The 23,420-nt window shown below is 36.5% G+C and overlaps 1 protein-coding gene across 5 annotated transcripts in view; it reads right to left on the bottom strand.

The window, feature by feature from the left end:
• Positions 1 to 3,539: 3,539 nt before the first annotated feature.
• Sinhcaf (SIN3-HDAC complex associated factor) overlaps positions 3,540 to 23,420 on the bottom strand; it is a 36,220-nt gene continuing 16,339 nt past the window's right edge. For all 5 annotated transcript variants that reach the window (XM_078014942.1, XM_078014941.1, XM_078014943.1 and 2 more), the window contains exons 3-6: positions 22,461 to 22,560; positions 20,073 to 20,199; positions 11,464 to 11,614; positions 3,540 to 5,627 (exon numbers count right to left, since the gene is read on the bottom strand). In XM_078014942.1, coding sequence (XP_077871068.1) covers positions 5,468 to 5,627; positions 11,464 to 11,614; positions 20,073 to 20,199; positions 22,461 to 22,560 — 538 coding nt within the window. In that variant the 3' untranslated portion in view covers positions 3,540 to 5,467. The remainder of the gene's footprint in view (positions 5,628 to 11,463; positions 11,615 to 20,072; positions 20,200 to 22,460; positions 22,561 to 23,420) is intronic.

The following is a 23,420-nucleotide window of genomic DNA, read 5'->3' as shown; positions in this document are numbered from 1 at the left end:
AAAAAAAAAAAAAAAAAAGAAATAACCCTTAAGATAACAGATCCCTACTTCACCTGTCACTGACTTACTACTAAGATGTCTCAGAAGCCAGTAGAGCTGTAAACACCCTGGATTCATGCCCTTAAGTGGCACTGTCTTTGGTCCTAATGTAACCAGGGGGAAGGGGAGCCATTCTGTAACCTATAATGTGAATGGTGGGTGCTCCTTTGCAGCTGTTTCAGGACTTTCTGCTAGAAAATACTGAGGTTGGAGCTTCAGCCCTTGAGGCGGAAGAGATGTGTTTTACTATTTTAGCATGTTTTATGAATTGTTTCCACAGTGTTGTTATAGGAGTCAACTTTATTTTTTTATTATTATTTTTTATAGTTATAGATGGACAGAATGCCTTTATTTTGTTTATGTGGTACTGAGGATTAAACCCAATGCCTCACACGTTAGGCAAGTGCTCTACCACTGAGCTACCGTCCCAGCCCTATAGGAATCAAATTTTACCCCGGAAAAATCATCCTGAGGGCCTAACACGGTCACTTTTTGTTTTCAGAACTTTTGTGAGATCAAACCTGGCATCACTTATGCTCTCTATACAATTCCCAACTCTGGGATTCATGTGCTTCCCAAGTATAATAATCTTAGGAATATATGTTCCCAAGCCCTGAAACCTAATAAAGCTTTACTACTTGTTTTGTAGTGATGATGATGGTAGTGGGGATCTTGATGAGAATTTGGGTTCACTATAATCATAGTGCAAAAGAGAATGCATCCTAGTGGCCCTAGCCTATACATAATAGGTGCACAGTGGTAAGTTCGTTCCATCATTTGTTCGTTCAGACTTTAGTACTGAAGTCTTAATTGGATATGCTTGGAATGAAAATTCTTCATGATCTGTTTCAGATTATTTTCTACATCTTATAGAAGAGGAAATGAACATAGATAAAATTTATCAGAGATCATAGTCAGTTAAGAAGAAATACCAAGATTTCTATTCAAGTCTTCTGATTCCATCAACTGTTCATCTATGCCCTGGTGATATTAAAAGGACTTATTGTTTCTAGCCCCATGATTTCTCTAGTGTCAAATGACTGTTTAGAACACTCAGTAGGGTATTGGATATAGGAGCTTAATTAGTACTTGAATAAAAGTCTGTTTTAAAACTGCCAGTTTTCACTGCAGACTTATTCATTTCTAAAAGGGAAAAACACATGCATAGTGGCTTACACTGTAATCCAAGCAATCTAGGAGTCTGAAGCAGGAGGATCACAAGTTCAAGGGCAGGCAAGACCGTGACTCAGCAATTTAAATGAGACCCTGTCTAAAAATTAAAAGGGCTAGGGATATAGCTCAGTGATAAAACACTCATGGGTTCAATCCCAGTATTCAATAAATTGATTTTTAAAAAGCTAGGGATAGGGGCTGGGGATATGGCCCAAGCGGTAGCGCGCTCGCCTGGCATGCGTGCGGCCCGGGTTCGATCCTCAGCACCACATACCAACAAAGATGTTGTGTCCGCCGAGAACTAAGAAATAAATATTAAAAATTCTCTCTCTCCCCCCTCTAAAAAAAAAAAAAAAAAAAAAGCTAGGGATATAGCTCAATGGCAGACCAACTGCCTAGCATGCATGAGGCAGGCCCTGGGTTCAATCCCCACTTTTGAATAAAAATATTTTTTTAATTAAATGCATTGATGCTATAATGGTGACAAAATATGGTTCAGGCTTTCATGGAACCCATTTAGCATATAATCCCATGTATGCGTGTTGGAGAGAATGTTTTGTTTTAGAAGGCTTATCTAAGTGGGGCCTGATTTAAACCTTAAAGACAAGTAGATATTGCTTAGTTATATGATGTGGAAATGGGTCAGGGGGAATAATGTATGGAAGCACATACATTATTCAATAATGTATGTGCTTCCATACATTGGAATAATGATGGAGAGTGATAATGTTTATTCCTGCTGTTTCTTCCAAACCCTTGCCCTTTTTACATGGTCTGTTTATCTCCTGTTTCCATTGACCACTTCCTCCCTCAACCATTAGACCAGCAGTAGTAGTAACAGCATCCTATCACTAGCACCAAAGTTACTGGTCCTGAGAACTATACTCTCCCTTGAAGTACCTGTACACCTTGTACACATAAGTCCCTTTATTAAGCTTTCCTCCAATTATTCAATTTCAATAAGCCATCAACTTCCTGCCAGCAACCTAAGTGATATGAAAGTCCTGGGTTCAATCCCCAGCACTGCAATAATAATAATAATTATTATTATTATTTCAACAGGGAAATCACTGATCACATCAATTGCTGTGAAAAGCCTGAAAATATAAGATGAGGGCTTTGGAAATTTCCTATGAAGCCACCAGTAAACTTTGAGGTAGCAAGGGCAGTATGAAGCGCATGGAATGGTTTAGAAGTAGCTAAAAGTCAAGAATGCACTTGGTACTTATTAAAAAAAAAAAAAAGGCACAGCCCTGTGCTCACCTGTAATCCCAATTTCTGGGAAAGCTGATGCAGAAGCTAGAGTGGGCAATTTAGCAAGACCCTGACTCAAAAATTAAAAAAAGAACTAGGGTGTCACTTAGCAATAGAGTATCTGGGTTCAACCCCCAGTATGCGGGGGTAGGGGGGTCACCATAAGAGATTGGGAAGGGGTGGGAGGTGTTCAGTTTTAACATTACTGAGGCTGTCCTTAAACTAACACTCTTCCTGCCTCAACCTCCTGAGTTGCTGGAATTACACGCAGATGTGATAGCACCTAGCACAAATTTTGCTTTAAGTCACTAAGTTTGTGGTAATAGTTACACAGAAATTGATAATACAGATACTGTCACCTTTCTACTATTTGAAGTTAACTCCATAACTTCAAAGTAACTAAAATAGGTGCCAGCAAAACCATCTGAATTATTTCAAAGAAAAATTTAAACTTTTCAATAGGGCTTGGAAACAGGGGGCTCAGTGGTAGAGTGCTTGTCTAGCATGTATGATGGAGACGCTAGGTTCAATCCCTACACACATCCACACATTAAACTTCAACAATACTATAAAAAGTTTGGCCTATAAAATCAATCTTCTCCAGAAAATAAAACAATCTGAGAAATTGATGTGGATTATACCTCTTAGGATTCTTCATAATTCTGTAAAGAAGCTGGGGGGGCGGGTATTAAGGAAAAAGTATGTTGAAGGTAACGTTGAAGCCAGCCAGAAGCAACTTTGTGTCACCCCGTCTCAAAAAAAAAAAAAAAGGGCTGGGGATGTGGCTCAAGCAGTAGCTGGCATGTGTGCGGCCCGGATTCGATCCTCAGCACCACATACCAACAAAGATGTTGTGTCCGCCGAGAACTAAAAAATAAATATTAAAAAAAATTCTCTCTCTCTCTCTCTCTCTCTCTCCCCTCTCACTCTCTTAAAAAAAAAAATTAAAAAAAAAAACCACACACACACACACACACACACACAAACCCCTCTTTGTGTGTGTCTTTGTTACCATACTATAAACTTAAATGGAATACCTGTGCAGAACAAAAACATTATTCTGACCAAAGACCTTTAACACAAAGCCAGAAAACATCTCCTTTTATTTTCTAATAAGACTAAATTTATTCAATAACCTAGTAAAAGTTTTGATTATAAGTATCCAACAGTATAAAAAGTACAAAACAGATCTGTAGATTTCTAATATATTAATACAAAGTGCATGACTACATACAGTACATCCTACAGGCAAAGAAAGGTGGAAGGGGAAAAAGAAGACTGTGGTTGAGGTCTAGTAATAAATAAATAAATACAGAAGTAGAGATGATCCATATTATAGTATATTCTACCACCAATACTGCAGCCAAAATGTACAAAAAAAAAAAAACCATTTCAAAATAACTCAGGAGAATGATAATGGCTGGACTCTTGTAATACACCTCAAAGGCTATGGGAGAGCCGACCCAACTCACTGTGTAGTCTGTGCATATGGTGGCTTGTAGCATGTAGGTATTTTCTCAAAAGGAAGAAATATAAGTTTAGATTAAGAACTGTAAAACTATAGGGTACCCATAAAAAGTGGCTCACTCCTTACTGTGATGCTATCCAATTTTTATAATCCAGTTTTAAAAATAAGCACTGAGTCATGTTATTACAAGGCAGGCAAATATTTGCCTCCCTCATGTATGGAAAGTTTGAACTGGTGCTATTTTTTTCCTGAATTTTTAGAAAAGAAGCAATAAGAATACTTTGGTTTGGGTTCAATAAGAGGCTTTTAATAAGGATTTTAGAATTAAAAGCTCCAGTTTCAGCATTATCTCAATGTTCAGAAAGCCTGACTATAGAAGAAGCCAAACCAACACTAACCCCCTTAGCATGAACCCACCTTTCTTCTTAGTAAATTTTACTTTTAAATAGTGAAAAAAAACCCAAAAACCCCAACAGGTTAAAACAAGTCAAACACCTACTCTATGCAGATAGAACCTTCACAAAGGTCAACTGAAGTAATCCAGAGCTAAAACTGAATTGTGAAGATTTCAATGAAGTCACCAGTCATGTAACACAAATAAAGTCAATTATTTACACACTCGGGCAAGCCCGACAAGCAACGTGCCCAAGAAGCATTAACCTTTTCTTTGTGCCATCCTGAAGACTTGCACATAGTTTAACATTTTTAAGAGTGTGTTTTCCACGGTGTGGTAATGCTTTGGTACTATTCATATAAGATCTCATCTATCCCACCTACTCACCTCTTCTCCAAGAGGAGATTTCATTCTGCTTGAAAAGTTTCACATAAATTAAAATCTTTAACAAATATTAATATGAAGGAAGGTGACACAGGATGCAACACATACAGTCAAGCTTCTCTCTATATAATTAGAAATTACTTCCTCCGTCAAGGTATTTGCACCAAAAAGCTCAGTCTGTCCTGCTTAATAATCATCAGTAGTACAGGTTTGATTCATCAGAAAGTTGGAGAGACTCAATTATATCAAAATTATTAACAACTACCTCTAGGGGCAAGACATGTTATTGAGTTACGACAAATCTACTAACATGAGGGAAAACAAGTGTAGCCAGCCATCTTTAAAAAATGCCCCAACCACTGCTTCTCAATATAGAAAGACTAAAAACTACATATGGTTTATCATACAACAAATCCCATCTGTGTCCCCTGAAATTCCCCTAATTTAATTCATTAGAAGGGGATTATTAAAAAAAAAAAAAGACTTAAAGAGCACTTTACAGCAGCATTCAGCTTTCCTATGAAATACTCAGCATCTTAAATATTATGTACACTTCTTTTTTCTTTTAGTAAGCTAGACACTGGCTTCAAAGTTTATGGGACTGGAGGAAAAAATAACCCATTCAAAACTATTCTAGAAAATTGTCTTTTGGCAGAATAGCAGGTATCCAAGTTAAAAATAGTAAGGTCAGTTTGTTGCTTTGTGGTCTTTTCAAAATTTAAATCATTTTTGTTCCCCTTCTACATAAACCTCAGTCACCACTCCTGAGTGGAGATGGGCAGAGGTTCGGGCCCCTGCTCCTCTGGCTTCTCTGCAGCTGTCTTCTTATTGCTGCAGCAAGGCTTGAATAGATGTGTGTCAATGAGGACTTCTCCAAAACGGCCTTTATAGATAATCCCACAACAAATTTTCTGTCTGAAAGAAAAAAAATGGAGAAATATATTAATAAAGCAGAATAGAATACCAAAAGCATACAAAAAACTTTACTCCTCATGTAATAACCAGCCAAACATGACCAAAAGGCTGTACTTTCATAAACTTCTCACATTCCCAATGAAAGGGCTCCTAGAGTTACCAATAGCTAAAGAATAGGAATCACTCAAGTCTCTTTAAATTCCACAATGAAAATTTTTCTCAAGGATGGAGGAAGAAGTCATTCTGAAAGATAGCAACTGCTATTAAAGTTGTTAACTGTTTCCTCCAAATATCAACATTTTTGGTGTGGGATGGGGTGGGGTGGGGTGCCAGGAATAGAACACAGGGCTTCTCAGCCACTGAGCCACATCCCCAGTCTTTTTAATATATATTTTTTTGAGACAGAGTCTCACTAAGTTGCTTAGGTCTCAGTAAGTTTCAGCCTCCTGAGTCTCTCGGATTATAGACACACACTACTGCACCAGATATCACTAATTCTTTTTTTTTTGAGAAAGAGAATGAATTTTAATATTTATTTTTTTAGTTTTTGGCAGACACAACATCTTTATTTGTATGTGGTGTTGAGGATTGAACCCAGGTCGTACGCATGCCAGGCGAGCGCACTACCACTTGAGCCACATCCTCAGACAAGTATCACTAATTCTTGAAGAAAACCATCCACCCCAAACAAGCTGATAGAGCTTGTGGTTTTATTTCAGTTAAATACTAAAAAACCATATATGCATTATCAAGTATACATAAAGGCATCCAAAAAGGACAACTGCAGGGTGTAGTGGTGCGTGCCTGCAATCCCAGGTGCTCAGGAGGCTAAGGCAGGAGGATCCCAAGTTCAAGGACAGCCCAGTAATTGAACAAGGTCCTAAGCAACTAAGCAAGACCTTGTCTCAAAATAAAAAATCAAAATGGCTGAATATGTGGCTCAGTTGCTAAATACCGCTGGGTTCAATCTCTAATAACAATAATTTTTTTTTGATTTTTTAAAGACAACAAAAATCAGTGCATCACATATTACAAGAATGTTACATCAATTCCTATGAATTCACCTGTATGACATTTTCCAGTCCTACCTAACTCCCATTTTATTCTCTCCTGCCTTAATTTGTAGTTTATTATTCCGTTTTTTTCTTTACACTTCATGGTTTTGCTATCTGTTTGCATCTTTGAACATATTGCTCAACAACTCATCATAAAAACACATGCACATGCCAGGTATACTGGCACATGCCAATAACCCTCAATGACTTGAGAGACTGAAAGAGAAGGAAAGAAAATTCAGCGTTCACTCAGTAATATAAAATCCCTGGGTTCAATCCCCAATTCCACAAAAACAACACCCACCCACCCACACAACATATTCTTCAAGTTTTTGCTCAACATTGAGTAACTGAGATTCACATGTAGTTAGGGGACTTGACTTAAAATAAAATAATTTAGATAATATTCCAACATGTGAACATACAAGTTTTATTTATCCACTCTTTACTATTACAAACACTGCTGTACTTGCCAGGGTATATCGCCTAAAGTTTTCTAGGTCATGTTGCTAGGATATAGGAATGGGATTATCTTCACCTTTACTCAAAAATGCCAATTTATTAATCAATGTGGTTAGAACTATTTATACCATAATCAACATTTCAATTCTTCGTCAACACTTGACAACAGATTTTATTCTATTTTTAACAATAATGGGTAAAAAATGCAATTTTAATTTATATTTCCTTGATTATCAAACTTTTTAACATGTTTTCATTTAATGAGCTATTTCATTTGTTTAATACCAAGGCCTGTGCCCAGTTTTCTGTTCGTTTGTCTTATACTTCCTTTCACAGGAGTTGTTCATGTATTGAACGTACTAATCCTTTGGCAAATGTATTATATATCCTCTTCCTTCCTTCCTTCTACTAGAAATTGAACCCAGGAACTCATGCAGGCTACAAAACCACATCCTCTCAGTTTTACTAAAACCATGAATGTGGCATGCCTCGTTAGTTATTTAAAATGTTATTCAGGGGCTGGGGCTGGAGTTCAGCGGTACCACATTTGCCTGGCATGTGTGAGGCAATGGGTTCGATTCTCAGCACCACATATAAATAATAAAGATCTATCACCAACGAAAAAAAAATTTTAAAAATAAATAAAATGTTATTCAATAATGTATATGATTTTTAGATATTTTCTACATAAAGGGTTCTATATTTCCCGCTAGGTTTTATTTATTTATTTACTACTAGGTTTTAAAAAATTTTCTAATGATATTCTAACACAAAACTGCCGTGGCTTAAATTCTGTTTGACGTAAGTCAAACACACAGTAATGTGTAACCTTAAATAAATTACTTCCTTTCTACCTGTTTCCATAAAATGCATCCTTCAACCGTTTTAAGGATTAAATGAAATAATATATGCAAACCACCTATAAAGCACTGTTCCAAGTGTTTACTACTGCTGTCACTACTGTTACTACCACTAACCAACAATCACGACATCATCCATAGCTACTGAATTTGCTAACCTCCTGTAACAGTAAACATTCCTTGATTTATTCCTAATCTGAAGAGAAAATGCTTTCATTTTATCAATTAAGTATGATGTTGGCTGTACTTTTTTTTTTTTTTTAGAGAGAGTGAGAGAGGAGACAGAGAGAGAGAGAGAGAGAATTTTAATATTTATTTTTTAGTTCTTGGCGGACACAACATCTTTGTTTGTATGTGGTGCTGAGGATCGAACCCGGGCCGCACGCATGCCAGGTGAGCGCGCTACCGCTTGAGCCACATCCCCAGCCCGGCTGTACTTTTTTTAATATACCCATTATCTAGGTAACTGAGTTCTCTTCTATGCCTGTTTTATGTTTTGTTTTAAAATTTAAAGAAATGTTTGCATTTGTCAAAACCTTCTCTGTGTCACTAAAATGACACCCTCCCTCATTCAGAAACTGTTAATGTAAGTTATATTTGTTGATTTTCTTTTACATCCCCAAAATATATGTAGTCTGGTAATTTACGGTATCAAAGTTATATTGACTTTATAAAAGTTTGAGGCTTATGCTTTCTTCTACCCATATCCACAGACTGGAAAAGTCAGTACAAGATTACAATCATTTGATTGTTTAGTAGAACTTGCCACTCAGGGCCCAGGATTTCTTTGAGGGAAGTCTCTCCCTCTGTCTTAATTGAACCTAGGAACACTTATTCACTGAGCCACATCCCAGCAAACCCCCATCTACCGCTTTTTTTGGTGGGGGATGGTGGGTGGGGGAGGGACAGTATCACAGTAAGTTGCTGAGGCTGATTTGAACTTGTGCTCTTCCTGCCTTGGCCTCCCAAGCCAATGGGATCATAGGCATGTGTCACCGCTATCGGCTTGGGAGGAGACTTGACCACTGAATCAATGTTTATTGATTTATTTCTGTCTCAAGAAAATTCAAGTTTTTCTTGAGACAGACTTGGTTAGATTTTTCTAGTAATGTGTCCACATTACAAAAGTTTAATTTATTGGCAAAGCTGTTCATAATTACTTTTAATCTTTTAAATTTCTACTTCATCTAAGCCTCTTTTTTTCTTCCCTAAAATTGCTTGTGTATGTTCTTTTTCTTGATGCACTTCATCTCCAGTTAATTTTTTTCACAAGAACCTTTTTGAAAACCTACTAATTCTCTCATCTGTATATCACCTTTCTATCCTATTTATTTCTGGTCTTCCCCCTTCCACCCTCCAATGCTGGGGATCAAATTCATGACTTCACACACTAGGCAAGTGCTGTACCACTGAGCTACATCTCCAATCTTCTACTCTCATCTTTGGGATTCCCGTTTATTATATATATAGTTGTATTGGCTTTTATGTTAGATACATATCAGGTTCTTCATTTTTAAGTCTTCCTTTTTTAAAAAAAAATATTTATTTTGGGGCTGGAGATGTGGCTTAAGCGGCAGCGCACTCGCCTGGCATGCGTGCGGCCTGGGTTCCATCCTCAGCACCACATACAAACAAAGATGTTGTGTGCGCCGAAAAACTAAAAAATAAATATTAAAAAATTTAAAAATTAAAAAATTAAAAAATATTTATTTTTAATTATAGTTGGACACAATACTTTTGTTTCATTTATTCTTTTTTTAAATGTGGTGCCGAGGATCGAACCCAGAGCCTCTCCTGTGCTAAGGGAGCACTCTACAACTGAGCCACAACCCCAGCCCAAGTCTTCCTTTTTTAGCAATCAAAGACAATATGGGGCTGGGGTTGTGGCTCAGCCGTAAAATGCTCGTCTGGCGTGTGCGATGTCCTGGGTTAAATCCTCAGCACTACATAAAAATAAATAAATAAAACAAAGGTATTAGGCTGGGGGATGTGGCTCAAGCGGTAGTGTGCTCGCCTGGCATTCGTGCCGCCCAGGTTCGATCCTCAGCACCGCTGATAACTAAAATATAAATATTAAAAAAATGTTTAAAAAAAAAAGGTATTGTATCCAACTGCAACCAAAAAATACACATTAAAAAAAGACAATACTTCTCCATCTGCATTTTTAGTTTCATTTTTTTAAGTTCTAACAATGATATATCCCAGCCCTATATGTACTGTATTTCTACTATACTTTTTGTCCCAGTTGTGATTTATGTCTTTTCTGTTTTGCAAACTTTTGGGTAGGGAACTACTCTTATTCTATAATTCCTGCCTCCTCCATTTTTCTTTGGAGGTCTTATACTTTTTTATTCTTTTAGTGATTACACAATTAATTTATCAAATTCTAAACAGTTATTCAGTCTTATTATCAAAAGGCAAAGAACATTTAGATACTTCCTACCAGCTCTATCAAGTTAAAATGCTATAATTATCATGGATTTCTTCACTATTACAACTACTGTCCTTGTAAAGTGTTCAAATTTACCTAGATGTTTATTAAATTTATTTATCCTTCTTTCCTCCCAGAACCTCAATGCGGAATCTCTTTCCTTCTACTTCTGTGAGGATCAGCTTGCTGGCAAGCTCCAATTTTTTTTCTTAGTCAAAATGTCTCATGAGGGGCTGGGGTTATAGCTCAGATTAGAGCACTTGCCTAGCATGTGTGAGGCTCTGGGTTTGATTCCCAGCACCACATAAAACTAAATAAACCAAATAAAGTATTGGGGGGAGGGAGGATGTCTCATTAGCTTTGTCACAAAAGATATTTTTACATATATAATTTTAGATCAAGAAGTATTATCTCTTGGTCCACTGAAGATATTAATCTACTGTTTTCTTGCCTTTTTTTAATCTATGCTTCTTAACGTGTTCCTTTGAAAATAATGTGTTCTCACTCCCTACAGTTGTATTTTGTCTGTAGTTTCACTACTCAATGTCTACAGATGAAAATCTTGCCTTTTGTTTATTTCTTGCATCCTAAAAAAAAAAAAAAAAAAACAATCCCTATCTACTTTCTCTTTTTTTGGGCTTTGGGGCCACACATTCACTTAGCATTTGTCCTGGATATTCTTTATTAACTTACCCACCCATTAATGACATTTTAAAAGACTTTAAAAAGGAACTTTTTAAAATTATATGTCTAGTAGCTGTGGTTTTGGAGGGTTTTTTGGTGACAAAAGTTGTTAAGTGGGAAAATGCTTCTTGTAATTAAGATGGGTGCTGATTGAAAAGAGATTTTTCTGGGCTGAGGATGTGACTCAAGCGGTAGCACGCTCGCCTAGCATGCGTGCGGCCCAGATTCGATCCTCAGCACCACATACAAAGATGTTGTGTCTGCCGAAAAATAAAAATAAATAAATAAATAAATATTTTTAAAAAGAAAAGAAAAAAGAAAAAGAGATTTTCTGTTGCATTTACCTTTTCCAGTAAGTAAGATCTAAAAAGGAAAAAACTGGTGTTCTATTAGAGCCAGAAGCCATTTCTGTATCTGAGCCATCATCTGACTGGTTACTATAACAAGGAGATTGAGCTGGGGAGGCACTTGAGGTGGTACTGTGAGCATCAGAATCTGCAATAAAAAGAAAAAACAGTTAATTTCATTACATGTAAATGCAACTAGTGATGCTGTTCAACTTCAAATTGTGTTAGTTACAAATAGGCCCACTGTAAGTAATGCTAAATACAAAATGTGATTGGGGTGGGGCTGTAGCTCCAGGGTAGAGTGCTTGCCTTGCACATGTGAGGTACTGTGTTTGATCCTCAGCACCACATATAAAGACATTGTGTTCATCTACAACTAAAAAAATATTAAAAAAAAAAAATGTGTTCAAGGGGCTGGGATTGTGGCTCAGTGGTAGAGTGCTTGCCTAGCATGCATGAGACCCTGGGTTCGATTCTCAGCACCACATAAATGTAAAATAAAGATATTGTGTCCACCTAAAACTAAAAAATAAATATTTTTTAAAAAATGTATTCAATACACCTTAGCCTACTAAACATAGCTGTTTCCCGCTTGACTGTATAGCTGATTGGAAGCTACTGTTTGCTGTGGCTGCCCAGCATTTTAAGGGAATCATACTGTATACATAGCTAGCTTGAGAAAAGATTCAAATTCAAAATCTGAAGTAATGCTTTTATTAAATACATATTGTTTTCACACTATCATACAATCAAGAAATTCTAAATCAGGGACATAACGAAGACTTAAGACTAAATTGGCAAAAGAAGGTAAAAAAAAAAAAAAGACTTATTTTTTACACTACTGATATTTAAAGATGTTTGCACTGCAATAATTTTTATGAGAATGTCTGCTTCCAAGAAGATGGAATGCATATATTTTTCTCTGTTCCTCCTGCTTATAGAAGTAAAAACCTGTGCATTACATATAAAACTAACCTAAAACTCTGAAAGGTGATGACCATATATGCAGCTTGGGGCCCAAGGAATGAATGACACAGTCATGAATTACCTACTTTTACTGGATTTTCTTTTCACCTCAAATTTGGAAGTGAAGCTTCAGCAAACCAAAAACAACAAAGTGCATAGATGACTCCCCTACCGTCCCCCACGCCAAAAAAAACACAGGATTCAATAAAAGCCAGCTCTCTCTAGTCAAAGGACCAGGAAAAACGCAATTAAGACAGTTTTCTTTTATTAGACAATAATGATTATCTCCAGCAGCACACTGGTGGCCACTGCCCACCACTCCAAGCAAAGAGTAAGCAGGGAACCTAGATTTCCACCTTCATTAAATTGCTTTGAGGCACCAATATCTCCACCAGGTGCCAGAGGAAGCCCAGTGAAAAGCCAGGACTTTCACTAAGAAAAAAGCTACCTTACCACGTAAAAGTCCTACAAATCCTGCTTTGCTTCCCCACACTAATAACAAGGAATCTTTGCCCTCACCTGTCAATGGTGACTGAGGTATCTGACTTCTAAAAAAAGTAGCAATAACATGGTGATAGCATCCCATCCCCCTTGCCCTGATGCAAGTGTCCAAAAAACGTAAAATTTAAATAAGATTCAAAGTCTAACAATATAAGCCGAAAATGTCCAAGATTCAACCAAAAAATCACATCATACCAAAACCCACAAAGATTCCAACCAAATGAAAAGACATGCCAAAAAGACAGATGTTAGAATTATCTGATGAAGATTCCCACTCCTCTGGGGCGGGGGGCAGGGATTGAACTCAGGGTCACTGGAGCCACATCCCCAACCTATTTCACATTTTGAGACAGGATCTCACTGACTTAAGCAGCCTGGATTTTGCTGAGACTGAGTTTGAACTCATGATCCTTCTGCCTCAACCTCCCCAGCCGCTGGGATTACAGTCATGCACCTCTGCACCTGGCTTCTAATGAAGATTTTAAAGCATCCATAAGAAAAAACATTTAAATAAGCAATCATGAAAATGTTTAAAACAAATGAAAACATAAGCCAGGCCAATGGCACATACCTATAACCCTAGTACTGTGGAGGCTGAGGCAGGAGGATCTCAAGGTCAAGAAAGCCTCAGCAGGGCTGGGGAAGTGGCCCAAGCGGTAGCGCGCTCGCCTGGCATGCGTGCGGCCCGGGTTCGATCCTCAGCACCACAAACAAACAAAGATGTGTCCGCCGATAACTAAAAAACAAATATTTAAAAATTCTCTCTCTCTCTCTCTCTCTCCTCTCCTCTCTCACTCTATCTTTAAAAAAAAAAAAAAGAAAGAAAGAAAGCCTCAGCAACTTAAAGTGACCCTGTATCAACATAAAAAATTCATCTGGGCTCAATCCCTTGTGCAAAGTGGCAAGGGATAGGCTCAGTAAACAGGCTCAACAACAGAGAGGACAAAGAAACCTAAACAGTTAACAGAAGAAAGAACAAAAATTACCAAATCTGAACACAGTGAAAACAAATGATGCTCTGAGACTGTAACAATAACAACAACAAAAACCAAAAAACCCTACTGTAAGTCCTGGAAGAATAGGAGAAAAGAAAAGAAAGAGAAAAAAAAAAGAAGGAAGAAAGAAATGAGCTACAGAAAAACACTTTACCTATTAGGGAAAACCAATAGATCCTGATTTTCTAAGGAATAAAGGCAATTTATTAGATGCAGAACTAAACCTGACCAATATTTTTGCCCTCAAAAGTCATCACATAAACATGCCAGAAAACAAATCTTTTGTTTGATACTCACTATGACAAAAAGCTACATACAGTTCTGCTATATCACAGCCAATATCATAATAAAGAGTGGAATTTAACACAACCTTTTAACTAAAAACTCCCTGCTCCCAGGACAAATGAACAGAATAATTCTATAATTCTATAATTCACAAAACCAATCAAATATTTATTAAGCATTTATTAAGTACAAAACCCTGTTATATGCTACATGAGTGAAAAATAAAGGATACTAAAGAGCTCAAGTTTGTATTAATAAGCATTTACATAAAATAGCATAAGACTATGTATCTAAAAAGTACCATGAGTGTTTTTAATACATTAATTTATTTCCAGTGTAAATAGCATTCAAGGTCATAAAAAAAAAACTTACAAAATCCTTAAAGACAGAAAGCTTCAAAGGAATAAGTACAGGAGAATTAAAAACTTTCCAAATATGGGGCTGGAGTTGTGGCTCAGTTCTTGAGCACCAGCCTAGCAAGTCCCTGGGTTCGATCATCAGCACCACATAAAAATAAATAAAAATAAAGGTGGGCTGGGGCTGGGGCTCAGTGGTAGAGTGCCTGCCTTGTAGGCGTGAGGCCCTGGATTCAATCCTCTGCACCACGTAAAAATAAAGATGTTGTGTCCATCTAGAACTGAAAGAATATTTAAAAAAAAAAAAAAAAAGATTTAAAATAAAATAAAGGTATTGTGTCTAACCACACCTAAAAAATATTAAAAAAAGACTTTCCACATAATTAACCTTAGTAGTCAGCTCTACACTACTGAGGAAAGCTCACTGTCCTAGGAAGTGCTTAACATCTTCAAAGTATTTGAAAATCCAGTTATTTGCCATTTTTATTTTTATTTTTTTTAAATTTTGAGATAGACCCTAAATTGCCTCGCTAAACTGCTGAACCTGCAATCCTCCTACCTCTCAACCTCTCAGGTAGCTGACTAAGGCTATCTACAGGTATGCACCACTTAAGCCGGATTACCCTGTTTTCTTTAACCTATAGAAACCATGTCTTATGGTTTAATCTCAAACTCTGGGAAGTACATTTGAACACAATGAAGAGTTCTTCTAGAATGTAAATCTGGAAATTCTTCAAATAACTGCAATCTTAAAAGTCTTTAAAATTAGGTAAGATTTAAAAAGGTACAAAGGAGTGATTAAGGTAACATGAGGTTAGCTGGGAATAGTGGTATACGCCTGTATAAACCCAGCTGCTCAGGAGGCTGAGGTTGAAAGATCTGAGCTCAAGGCCAGCCTTAGCAACACACTGAGACCCCATCTCCAAAAAAAAAAAAAAAGCGTAAGTTAGGTAAAGGTAATATGGAAAGCCACTATGTGCTACAGAAACTGAGAAACTGATTTAGCTCAAATATGCTTTTACTAAAATAGGACCTCCAAAGACTTTTTAGGGAACATTTATTCTATCACAATCAGAAATCAGTGTAGATTTTGAAAAGGATGTCATAAAAAGAATAGCGAGCCAGGCATAGTGGTGGCAAGCCTATAATCCCAGTGGCTCAAAGAGGCTGATGGAAGGGATGGGACTGTGGCTCATGGTAGAGCGCTTATCTAGCATGCATGAAGCACTGGGTTCAGATCCCCAGCACCATAAATTTTATAATAAAGGTATTATGTCCATCTACAAGTAAAATTATATATATATTTTTTTTAAACAAGAGGCTGATGGACAAGGATCACAAAGTTAAAAACTATAGAGTCAGGACCACAGAAAGCCCTGACTCAAAATTTAAAAATAAATAAATAAAAAGGGCTGAGGGTACTGGGATTTTGCACAATGGTAGAGTGTGAGGCACTGGGTTCAATTCTCAGCACCACATATAAGTAAATAAAAAAATAAAGGTCCATTGACAACTAAAAAATATTTTTTAAAATTCATTAAAAAAAAAAAAAGGTTAGGGATGTGATTCAGTGTTTAAGCGCCTGTGAATTCAACCCTACCCTCCCAAAAAATAGCTAAGTCAGGTGTTACTCAGGCATATGCCTGTAAATCCCAACAACACAGGAGCAGAGTCAGAGAACTGCAAGTTCTGAGAATTGCAAGTCAGCCTCAGCAAATTAGCAAGACACTGTCCCAAAATAAAAAGTGGGGATGTAGTTTAATGTTAAAGCACCCCCCAGTTCAATCCACCATACCAAAAATAAATAAATAATAAAAGATAGTGAATGGGCTAGAGATATAGCTCAGTTGGTAGAGTGCTTGCCTCATATGCACAAGGCCCTTGGTTCAAATCCCCAGCACCACAAAAGAAGGAAGCTAAGACTGTGTGTCTTACAAAACCCTTTTTTAATGCAATTATCCCCATTTCTCCAATTAGAATATTGTAGATAAATGTTAATTGACTCCAAAGTAAGCCATTGCTTAATGATAAGAACTGTAATTTCTTTTCAGTTGGTACTGCAGATTGAACTCAGGGGTACTTTACCATTGAACCACATCCCCAGACCTTCAAGGATTGAACCCAAGGGCACTCAACCACAGAATCACATTCCTAGCCCTTTTTATATTTTATTTAGAGACAAGGTGTTACTGAGTTTCTTAGGGGCTGACTAAATTGCTGAGGCTGGCTTTCAACTTATGATCCTCCTACCTCAGCCTCTTAAGCTGCTCCCAGCCCTTTTTTTTCTAATTTTATTTTTTAATTTGAGAAAGGGCCTCACTAAATTGCTTTAAATTTAAAGGGTCTCACTAAGTTACTGAGGCTGGCCTCAAACTTGCAATCCTCCTACTTCAGCATCCCAAATTATAGGATTACAGATATGGGCCAAAATGCCCAAATCTTTAAGCTCTAGGTCCAATGCCTTTCCAGTACACCACATAACAATGTTTTTCTGGGCATGGTGGCACACACCTGTAATCCCGGAGACTCAGGAGGCTGAGGCAGGAGGATTCAAAGTTGTGGGATCCTGTCTTTAAAAAGGGCTAGAGACGTACTCAGTGGAAGTGCCTCTGGGTTCAATCCCCAGTACTTTTTTTTTTTTAAAGGGAGTATACAGACTATACACGATGTACTGTCTCCAAACTTGTTATGATGTATACAGGATCTAGTAATTCACAATATACCTAAGAAAAACCTATTTCAGTTTGAGTTGTGAATATTCACACACCTTATTTATCAAAGGGATTTACTTTCAGTTTCCAACCACTACACAGTCCAGTTTTATCTTAAAACTCTTTAAGGTGCAATGGACATATTTCCTTAGGTAAGATCAAAGTAATATTACTGTGTCTATTACTAAAGGAAAAAAGCTAAGAATATACATGTGAATAATCAATTCCTCTGCCTTCAAGTGATAGAAGAATATTACAATTTCCAAAATATTCTTTAAAACATCTAGTCAGAATGGAGGGTAACAACATTAAACCTTCTTTTTTTTTTGGAAGGTAGATGACAATTGGTTTAAAAAAAAAAGGAACACACATAATTAAAACACATACACACAGACATACTGTTATGTTTCTTAAATGTTTTACTATTAATATATTAAAATAGCTACCATAAATTAAATATATCATTAGAGTAACTAAAGGAAGACTGTGTATAACACTCTCTACTAAGAATGATCTGGAAAGATCAAGTACTGAAGCACTTGTTATGCTACCAGGGAAAAACAGTTGCCCTTTGGAGCACAGGACTTTGAAGTTAAGACAAACCTGTAAGTCAAACTCACCTCAATCACTTACTAACTGACCTGGATCAAGAAATAGCCTCTCTGTGCTTCCTAACCTAAGTAATAAAATGGAAATAATAGAGATGTAAAGTGTATAAAAGTGGTCAAAAATTAGTTCTCCCTCACTCCCTACTTTTCCTAGTTTAAACTTAACTGTCTTTCAGTTATGCCACCATAATACCATCCCTCAGACGTGATACTCATAGTAATCTCACAATCTCACAACACAGATGACTTTCAACCTAAGAGTCTGGAGACAGGCATTACTCAATTTGTGGGTTATAATTTCTAAAATTACTTTCTAGGAATCCAGGCTTTGCTCTCAGATTGTCTTTTTAAGGCAGTACTGGGGATTGAACCCAGGGACCCACTATCAATGATCCACACCCCCAATCCTTTTAATTTTGAGACAGCATCTCACTAAATTGCCCAGGCTGGCCTTGAACTTGTGATCTTTTTGCCTCAATATCCCAAATAGCAGTTATTTTGTGAGTAACAGATATTTTCCAGGGGGAAACAAGGCTTGTGTACCTTGCCTGGCTTACTATATTTTACTGCATAATTGTTGCACTCTGATTTTTCAGTCAAAAAATTGGTTTATAACCTTTGGTTGCATAATCATCACATGGTATAATTAATCCTGTTCTTCATGCCACTTAAAAGATTAAACAGAGCAGCAAAGTATTCACCAGTGGCATATGGATGCACATTTGTCCTTGTGGACACTGCAAGCCAAGCCTAGAATTGTCTGTACAAGCTCATAAGTGCTGCAGTACTAAACAAGTGTCACTGAGGACAACACCATCAAATAACAAACCCAATAATACAGTGTGGCAGAATCTTTGGACACAGATTTTTTTAAGTTCATATTTTGCAAATTTTGTAAAATTTTCTCAAGTGTAATATTTCAACCATAATGCACAAATCCTGAAGAACTAATGTTTTTAGTTTTTTCAGATTAGAAAAATGTTCAATAAACTGTCAAAGAAATGATCTTTGTCGATTTGGACTACTCAGTTTTAATGTATATTCACAAGCATTCCAAGCATCTTTCTCTTGCACTAAAGAAGTTCAATAATAAATGATAAAATTTGAGTAATAACAGCAGAATTTTTTTTAAAAAAGAGCTGCACATAATAGTCACACTCCACTGGTTTGTTTTTGTTTTTTTAAATTTTTTTAAAGTTGTAGATGGACACAATACCTTTATTTTGTTTATTTAATTTGCTGATGTGGTGTTAGGGATCAAACCCAGTGCCTCACACATGCTAGGCAAGCATGGTACCATTCAGCCACAATCCCAGCCCCTACTTATTTTTTTATGTGGTGCTGAGGATCTAACCCAGCACCTCACACATGCTAGGTAAGCACTCTATACCACTGAGCTACAAATAAAAGCCCCCCCACACTCTACTGTTCTAAAAAAAAAATTTTGCATAAAATCTGCAACAAGACAGGCCAGTGGCACACACCTATAATCCCAGTGGCTTGGGCTGGGGATGTGGCTCAAGCGGTAGCGCACTCGCCTGGCATGCGTGCAGCCTGGGTTTGATCCTCAGCACCACATACAAAGATGTTGTGTCCGCCAAAAACTAAAAAATAAATATTAAAAAATTCTCTCTCTCTCTCTCTCTCTCTCTCTCTCTCTTTAAAAAAAAAAAATGCCAGTGGCTTAGGAGGCTGAGGCAGGATGATTATGAGATCAAAGCCAGCCTCAGCAAAAGCGAGGCACTAAACAACTCGGTGAGACAGTGTCTCTAAATAAAATACAAAACGGGGCTGGGGATGTGGCTCAGTGGTTTTGAGTAACTCTGAGTTCAATCCCTGGTACCACCAGGAAACCTACAACAATTATACAGTAAAATATGGTAAATATTTTTTGCATACCTCCTAAATTCAATTTCCTTTTGCATAAAAATCAAATACATAAAATAGAAATGCACCTTCTAGAAAACTAAGATATTTATAAAGAAACATCAAAGCAGTACAATCTGAAGTGGCTCAGTAAAGTATTTTTAAGATCAAAATCAAAAAATTCATAAATAAAGATCTCTACCAAGTCAGTTAAGAAATATGGGGAAAAGTTGTCCACACATACGATATACCACCCCCAACAAAAAAATAAAAACTGAAAAATTACTCTCAGTACCAATGTTCAAGTATCAAACTTACTGTGACGTTTAAATTCCTTCTGCAGTTTACTGATCTGGTTGCTTTTTATCCTGTTTCCAGATAGAGTTTTTACTTTCTTTGGTTTCAAAGTAGTCTTTAGACTAGGTCCTGCCCTTGCGTCTACCACCTGGAAGAAAACACTGAATATTTAATACCATTGAAGAGTTATATGTTCCCTTTGGTTCAGACCCACGCCTATTTGAGAACCAGAGTTTTACAAAATGTTTCTGAGAATTCATGAGAATCTTTAATCATCACACAATATAAAGAATACTATTTATCTATTGGGTGTTTGTTTTTAAATTCTTTTCTTTGAAATAATCACAGGGTCTGTGGGAAAAAGAAGATTTAATAGATTTATGTTATGGGTTAATCATTACTAGATGACCCAACTAGGTGAAGAAGAATCAAGAATCAATTCTACAGGATGATGTATAACAATGTAAACAGCTTTCGTTTATTTCTAATTCTACCACAAAGCAGTAAGGGGGCTCTTTTTGTTACTCTAATTTTAGTCTTAAGAAAATCAAGGTAATAAGAAAATTATGTATATTGCCTTTTTCCATTAAGCTAATAAATAAATAATCAAGGTGATTAGAGAGAAGACAAGACTGAAATCAAGGTCTTCAAATCTGTTCTTCATGTTCTTTTCACTATATAGTTGAATTCCTGAGGTCAGTTATGCAAAGGCAATACATGCTCCTGTATGTAGCCTGGCCATTGATCTATCCACGATGGTTCTACTATGGTCCTACTATGGTCCTATTTCTTGTGTGTTCATTCACATTTACTACTTGCAGATATGTATGTAAAAAGGAAGGTTGTCAGGCTGCGGTGTGGCTCAGTGGTAGACCACTTGTGTAGCAAACATAAGGCACTGGATTCGATCCCCAGCATCACTTAAAAAATACTAAATAAATATTTATGTCCATCTCCAACTTAAAAAGTTCAAAGTTTTAAAGAAAAAAAAAAAGAGTGGTGTGCAGTGGAACACACCTATAATCCCAGCGGCTCGGGAGGTGGAGGCAGGAGGATCAAGAGTTCAAAGCCAGCCTCAGCAATTTATCGAGGTGCTAAGCAGCTCAGTGAGACCCTATCTCTAAGTAAAATAAAAAATAGCACTGGGGACTCAATGGTCAAGTCCCCCCGAGTTCAATTCCTAGTAACCTCCCCACACACAAAAAAGGTTGCCATCTTCAAAATCAGAATTTTAATCTTCTCCAGATGAACTATTTAAGAAAAATTCATAGTTAGTAAGGTTAACAGATCCAAAAAAAAATCTATCACAATAATTTAACATTGTCATCAAAAGACAGACTAAGGATAATAGAGGAAAAGATAAAGAAAAAATGCTTGTCTACTTAAAAACAATACTTTGCGGAAATTTCATGGAACTGAAAAGAGATCATATTAAGTAAGACTTGGGGCTGAGGGGGAGCTCAACAGTAAAAAGCACTTGCCTGGGGTATGCCAGACCCTGCGACTCCAAACAAATTTAACTGTGTTGTTCTAATTTATCAAAAACTAAAAAAACTGGGTTGGGGATATAGCTCAGTTGGTAGATATTTGAGTAATAACATGTGCCTTGCATGCACAAGGCCCTGGGTTCAATCCCCAGCACCACACTCACACAAAAAAAGTTCTAGTGACATGGGAAAATAAAAGGGCTAAAATTTCCAGTTTGAACAACTAGATTTAAATAGATTAATAACGACTTCAATCTAACTGATTATTATATGCTTCACTTTATTACCATCTCATTGTTCTCACATTAGCTATGTGTGATAACTATTATGTTTTGCCCTTTGTAAATAAATATAACCTGCCTAAAGTCCACAACTACTATAAGTGGTAAAAGATCCAAACCCCAGGTTTTATTCTTAAACCTATATGCTCATTAGTACCAACCTCAATTCAAATACACGTTATTCTAAGAGTTAAAAGAAAAAATCCATGTCTAACTCTGGGTACTAGGTTAAGCCTTAAGATATGTGAATATGGGGGCTGGGGATGTGGCTCAAGTGGTAGTGCATTCACCTAGCATACATGAGGTACCGGGTTCGATTCTCAGCATCACATAAAAATAAAATAAAGATATTATATCCACCTAAAACTAAAATATATATATATATAAAAAAAAATAAAGCTTTAAAAAAAAAAGATATGTGAATATGCACTGTGAATTGGATACTGCCTTATGAAATGCCACATCTGGCTATTCTGTTCCAAACATATCAACATGGTAAATGATTATATATCTGAGCAGCAAGTAGTATTATTTTTTATTCTTCAAACTTTGCCATCCTAGGCATATTACTTCCTAAATTAGAAAGAAATTCATGTTACTTTAAATTATGAGATATAACTGATAAAAATAGATGAACTAACATGATTCCAGTTTTTTTTTGAACCTGCTGGTAACTTCTTCCATCTTTTCACAAGCAGAACACAGGCATTACAGATGTCTCCTGAACGAGTCTCATGCAGCCTGATGATAAACAATAAAACCTGTATTAGTCTCTTTAGTTTAAAGGATACACACAAATACATTTCTCCTGGAAAAAAAAAATTCATTTATGACTTATAGATGCAATTTCTAATCATTGTAGATTGAATGCCTAGTCCCTTTCTTTCAGAGACATATTTCAGAAATATAATTAACTTCTTTAGAGGCAATGAATCAAGTCTACATACTCCAATTTGGTAATTTAAAAATAAGAAGAAATAAAATCAGTAACAATTTTAAATATTTTGGGGCTGGGGATGTGGCTCAAGCGGTAGCGCGCTCGCCTGGCATGCGAGCGGCCCGGGTTCGATCCTCAGCACCACATACCAACAAGGATGTTGTGTCCGCCAATAACTAAGAAATAAATATTAAAAAATTCTCTCTCTCTCTCTCTCTCTCTCTCTCTCTCTCTTTAAAAAAAGGGCTCTGCTCATTAAAAAAAAAAAGAAAAGAAAAATGTTAATCAAAATTTCTCTATCTGGAAAAACTTTTCTTAAAAAAAATATAAAAAAAAAATTTTTTTAAATATTTTTAAAATGAAATAGTAAGATTTATGCTCTAGAAGAGAGCCTGATCACCATGGTTTTAAGCAATGCTGTCATTCTTGAAATATGTAGATATTGCATTAAGCAATAAAATGCCACATTTTAAGTAAAACAATGTATCATGACGTTCCAATTTCACAAGAAAAAAAAAGATGTATTGTAATTTTTAAAGTGATCTATATAGGGAGAAAAATCCATAGGACTAGTTGTCAAATATTTTTAAGCTGTATCTCTAAGGAACTTTTCATTTATTGTATTCTTCCTACATGGTAAACACAAAAACAAATTAATTTTGAA

Source organism: Ictidomys tridecemlineatus, chromosome 6 (genome assembly GCF_052094955.1).
Source record: "Ictidomys tridecemlineatus isolate mIctTri1 chromosome 6, mIctTri1.hap1, whole genome shotgun sequence".
In the NCBI taxonomy this organism is placed as follows: Eukaryota; Metazoa; Chordata; class Mammalia; order Rodentia; family Sciuridae; genus Ictidomys; species Ictidomys tridecemlineatus.
This window is presented reverse-complemented; position numbering and strand designations above follow the sequence as displayed.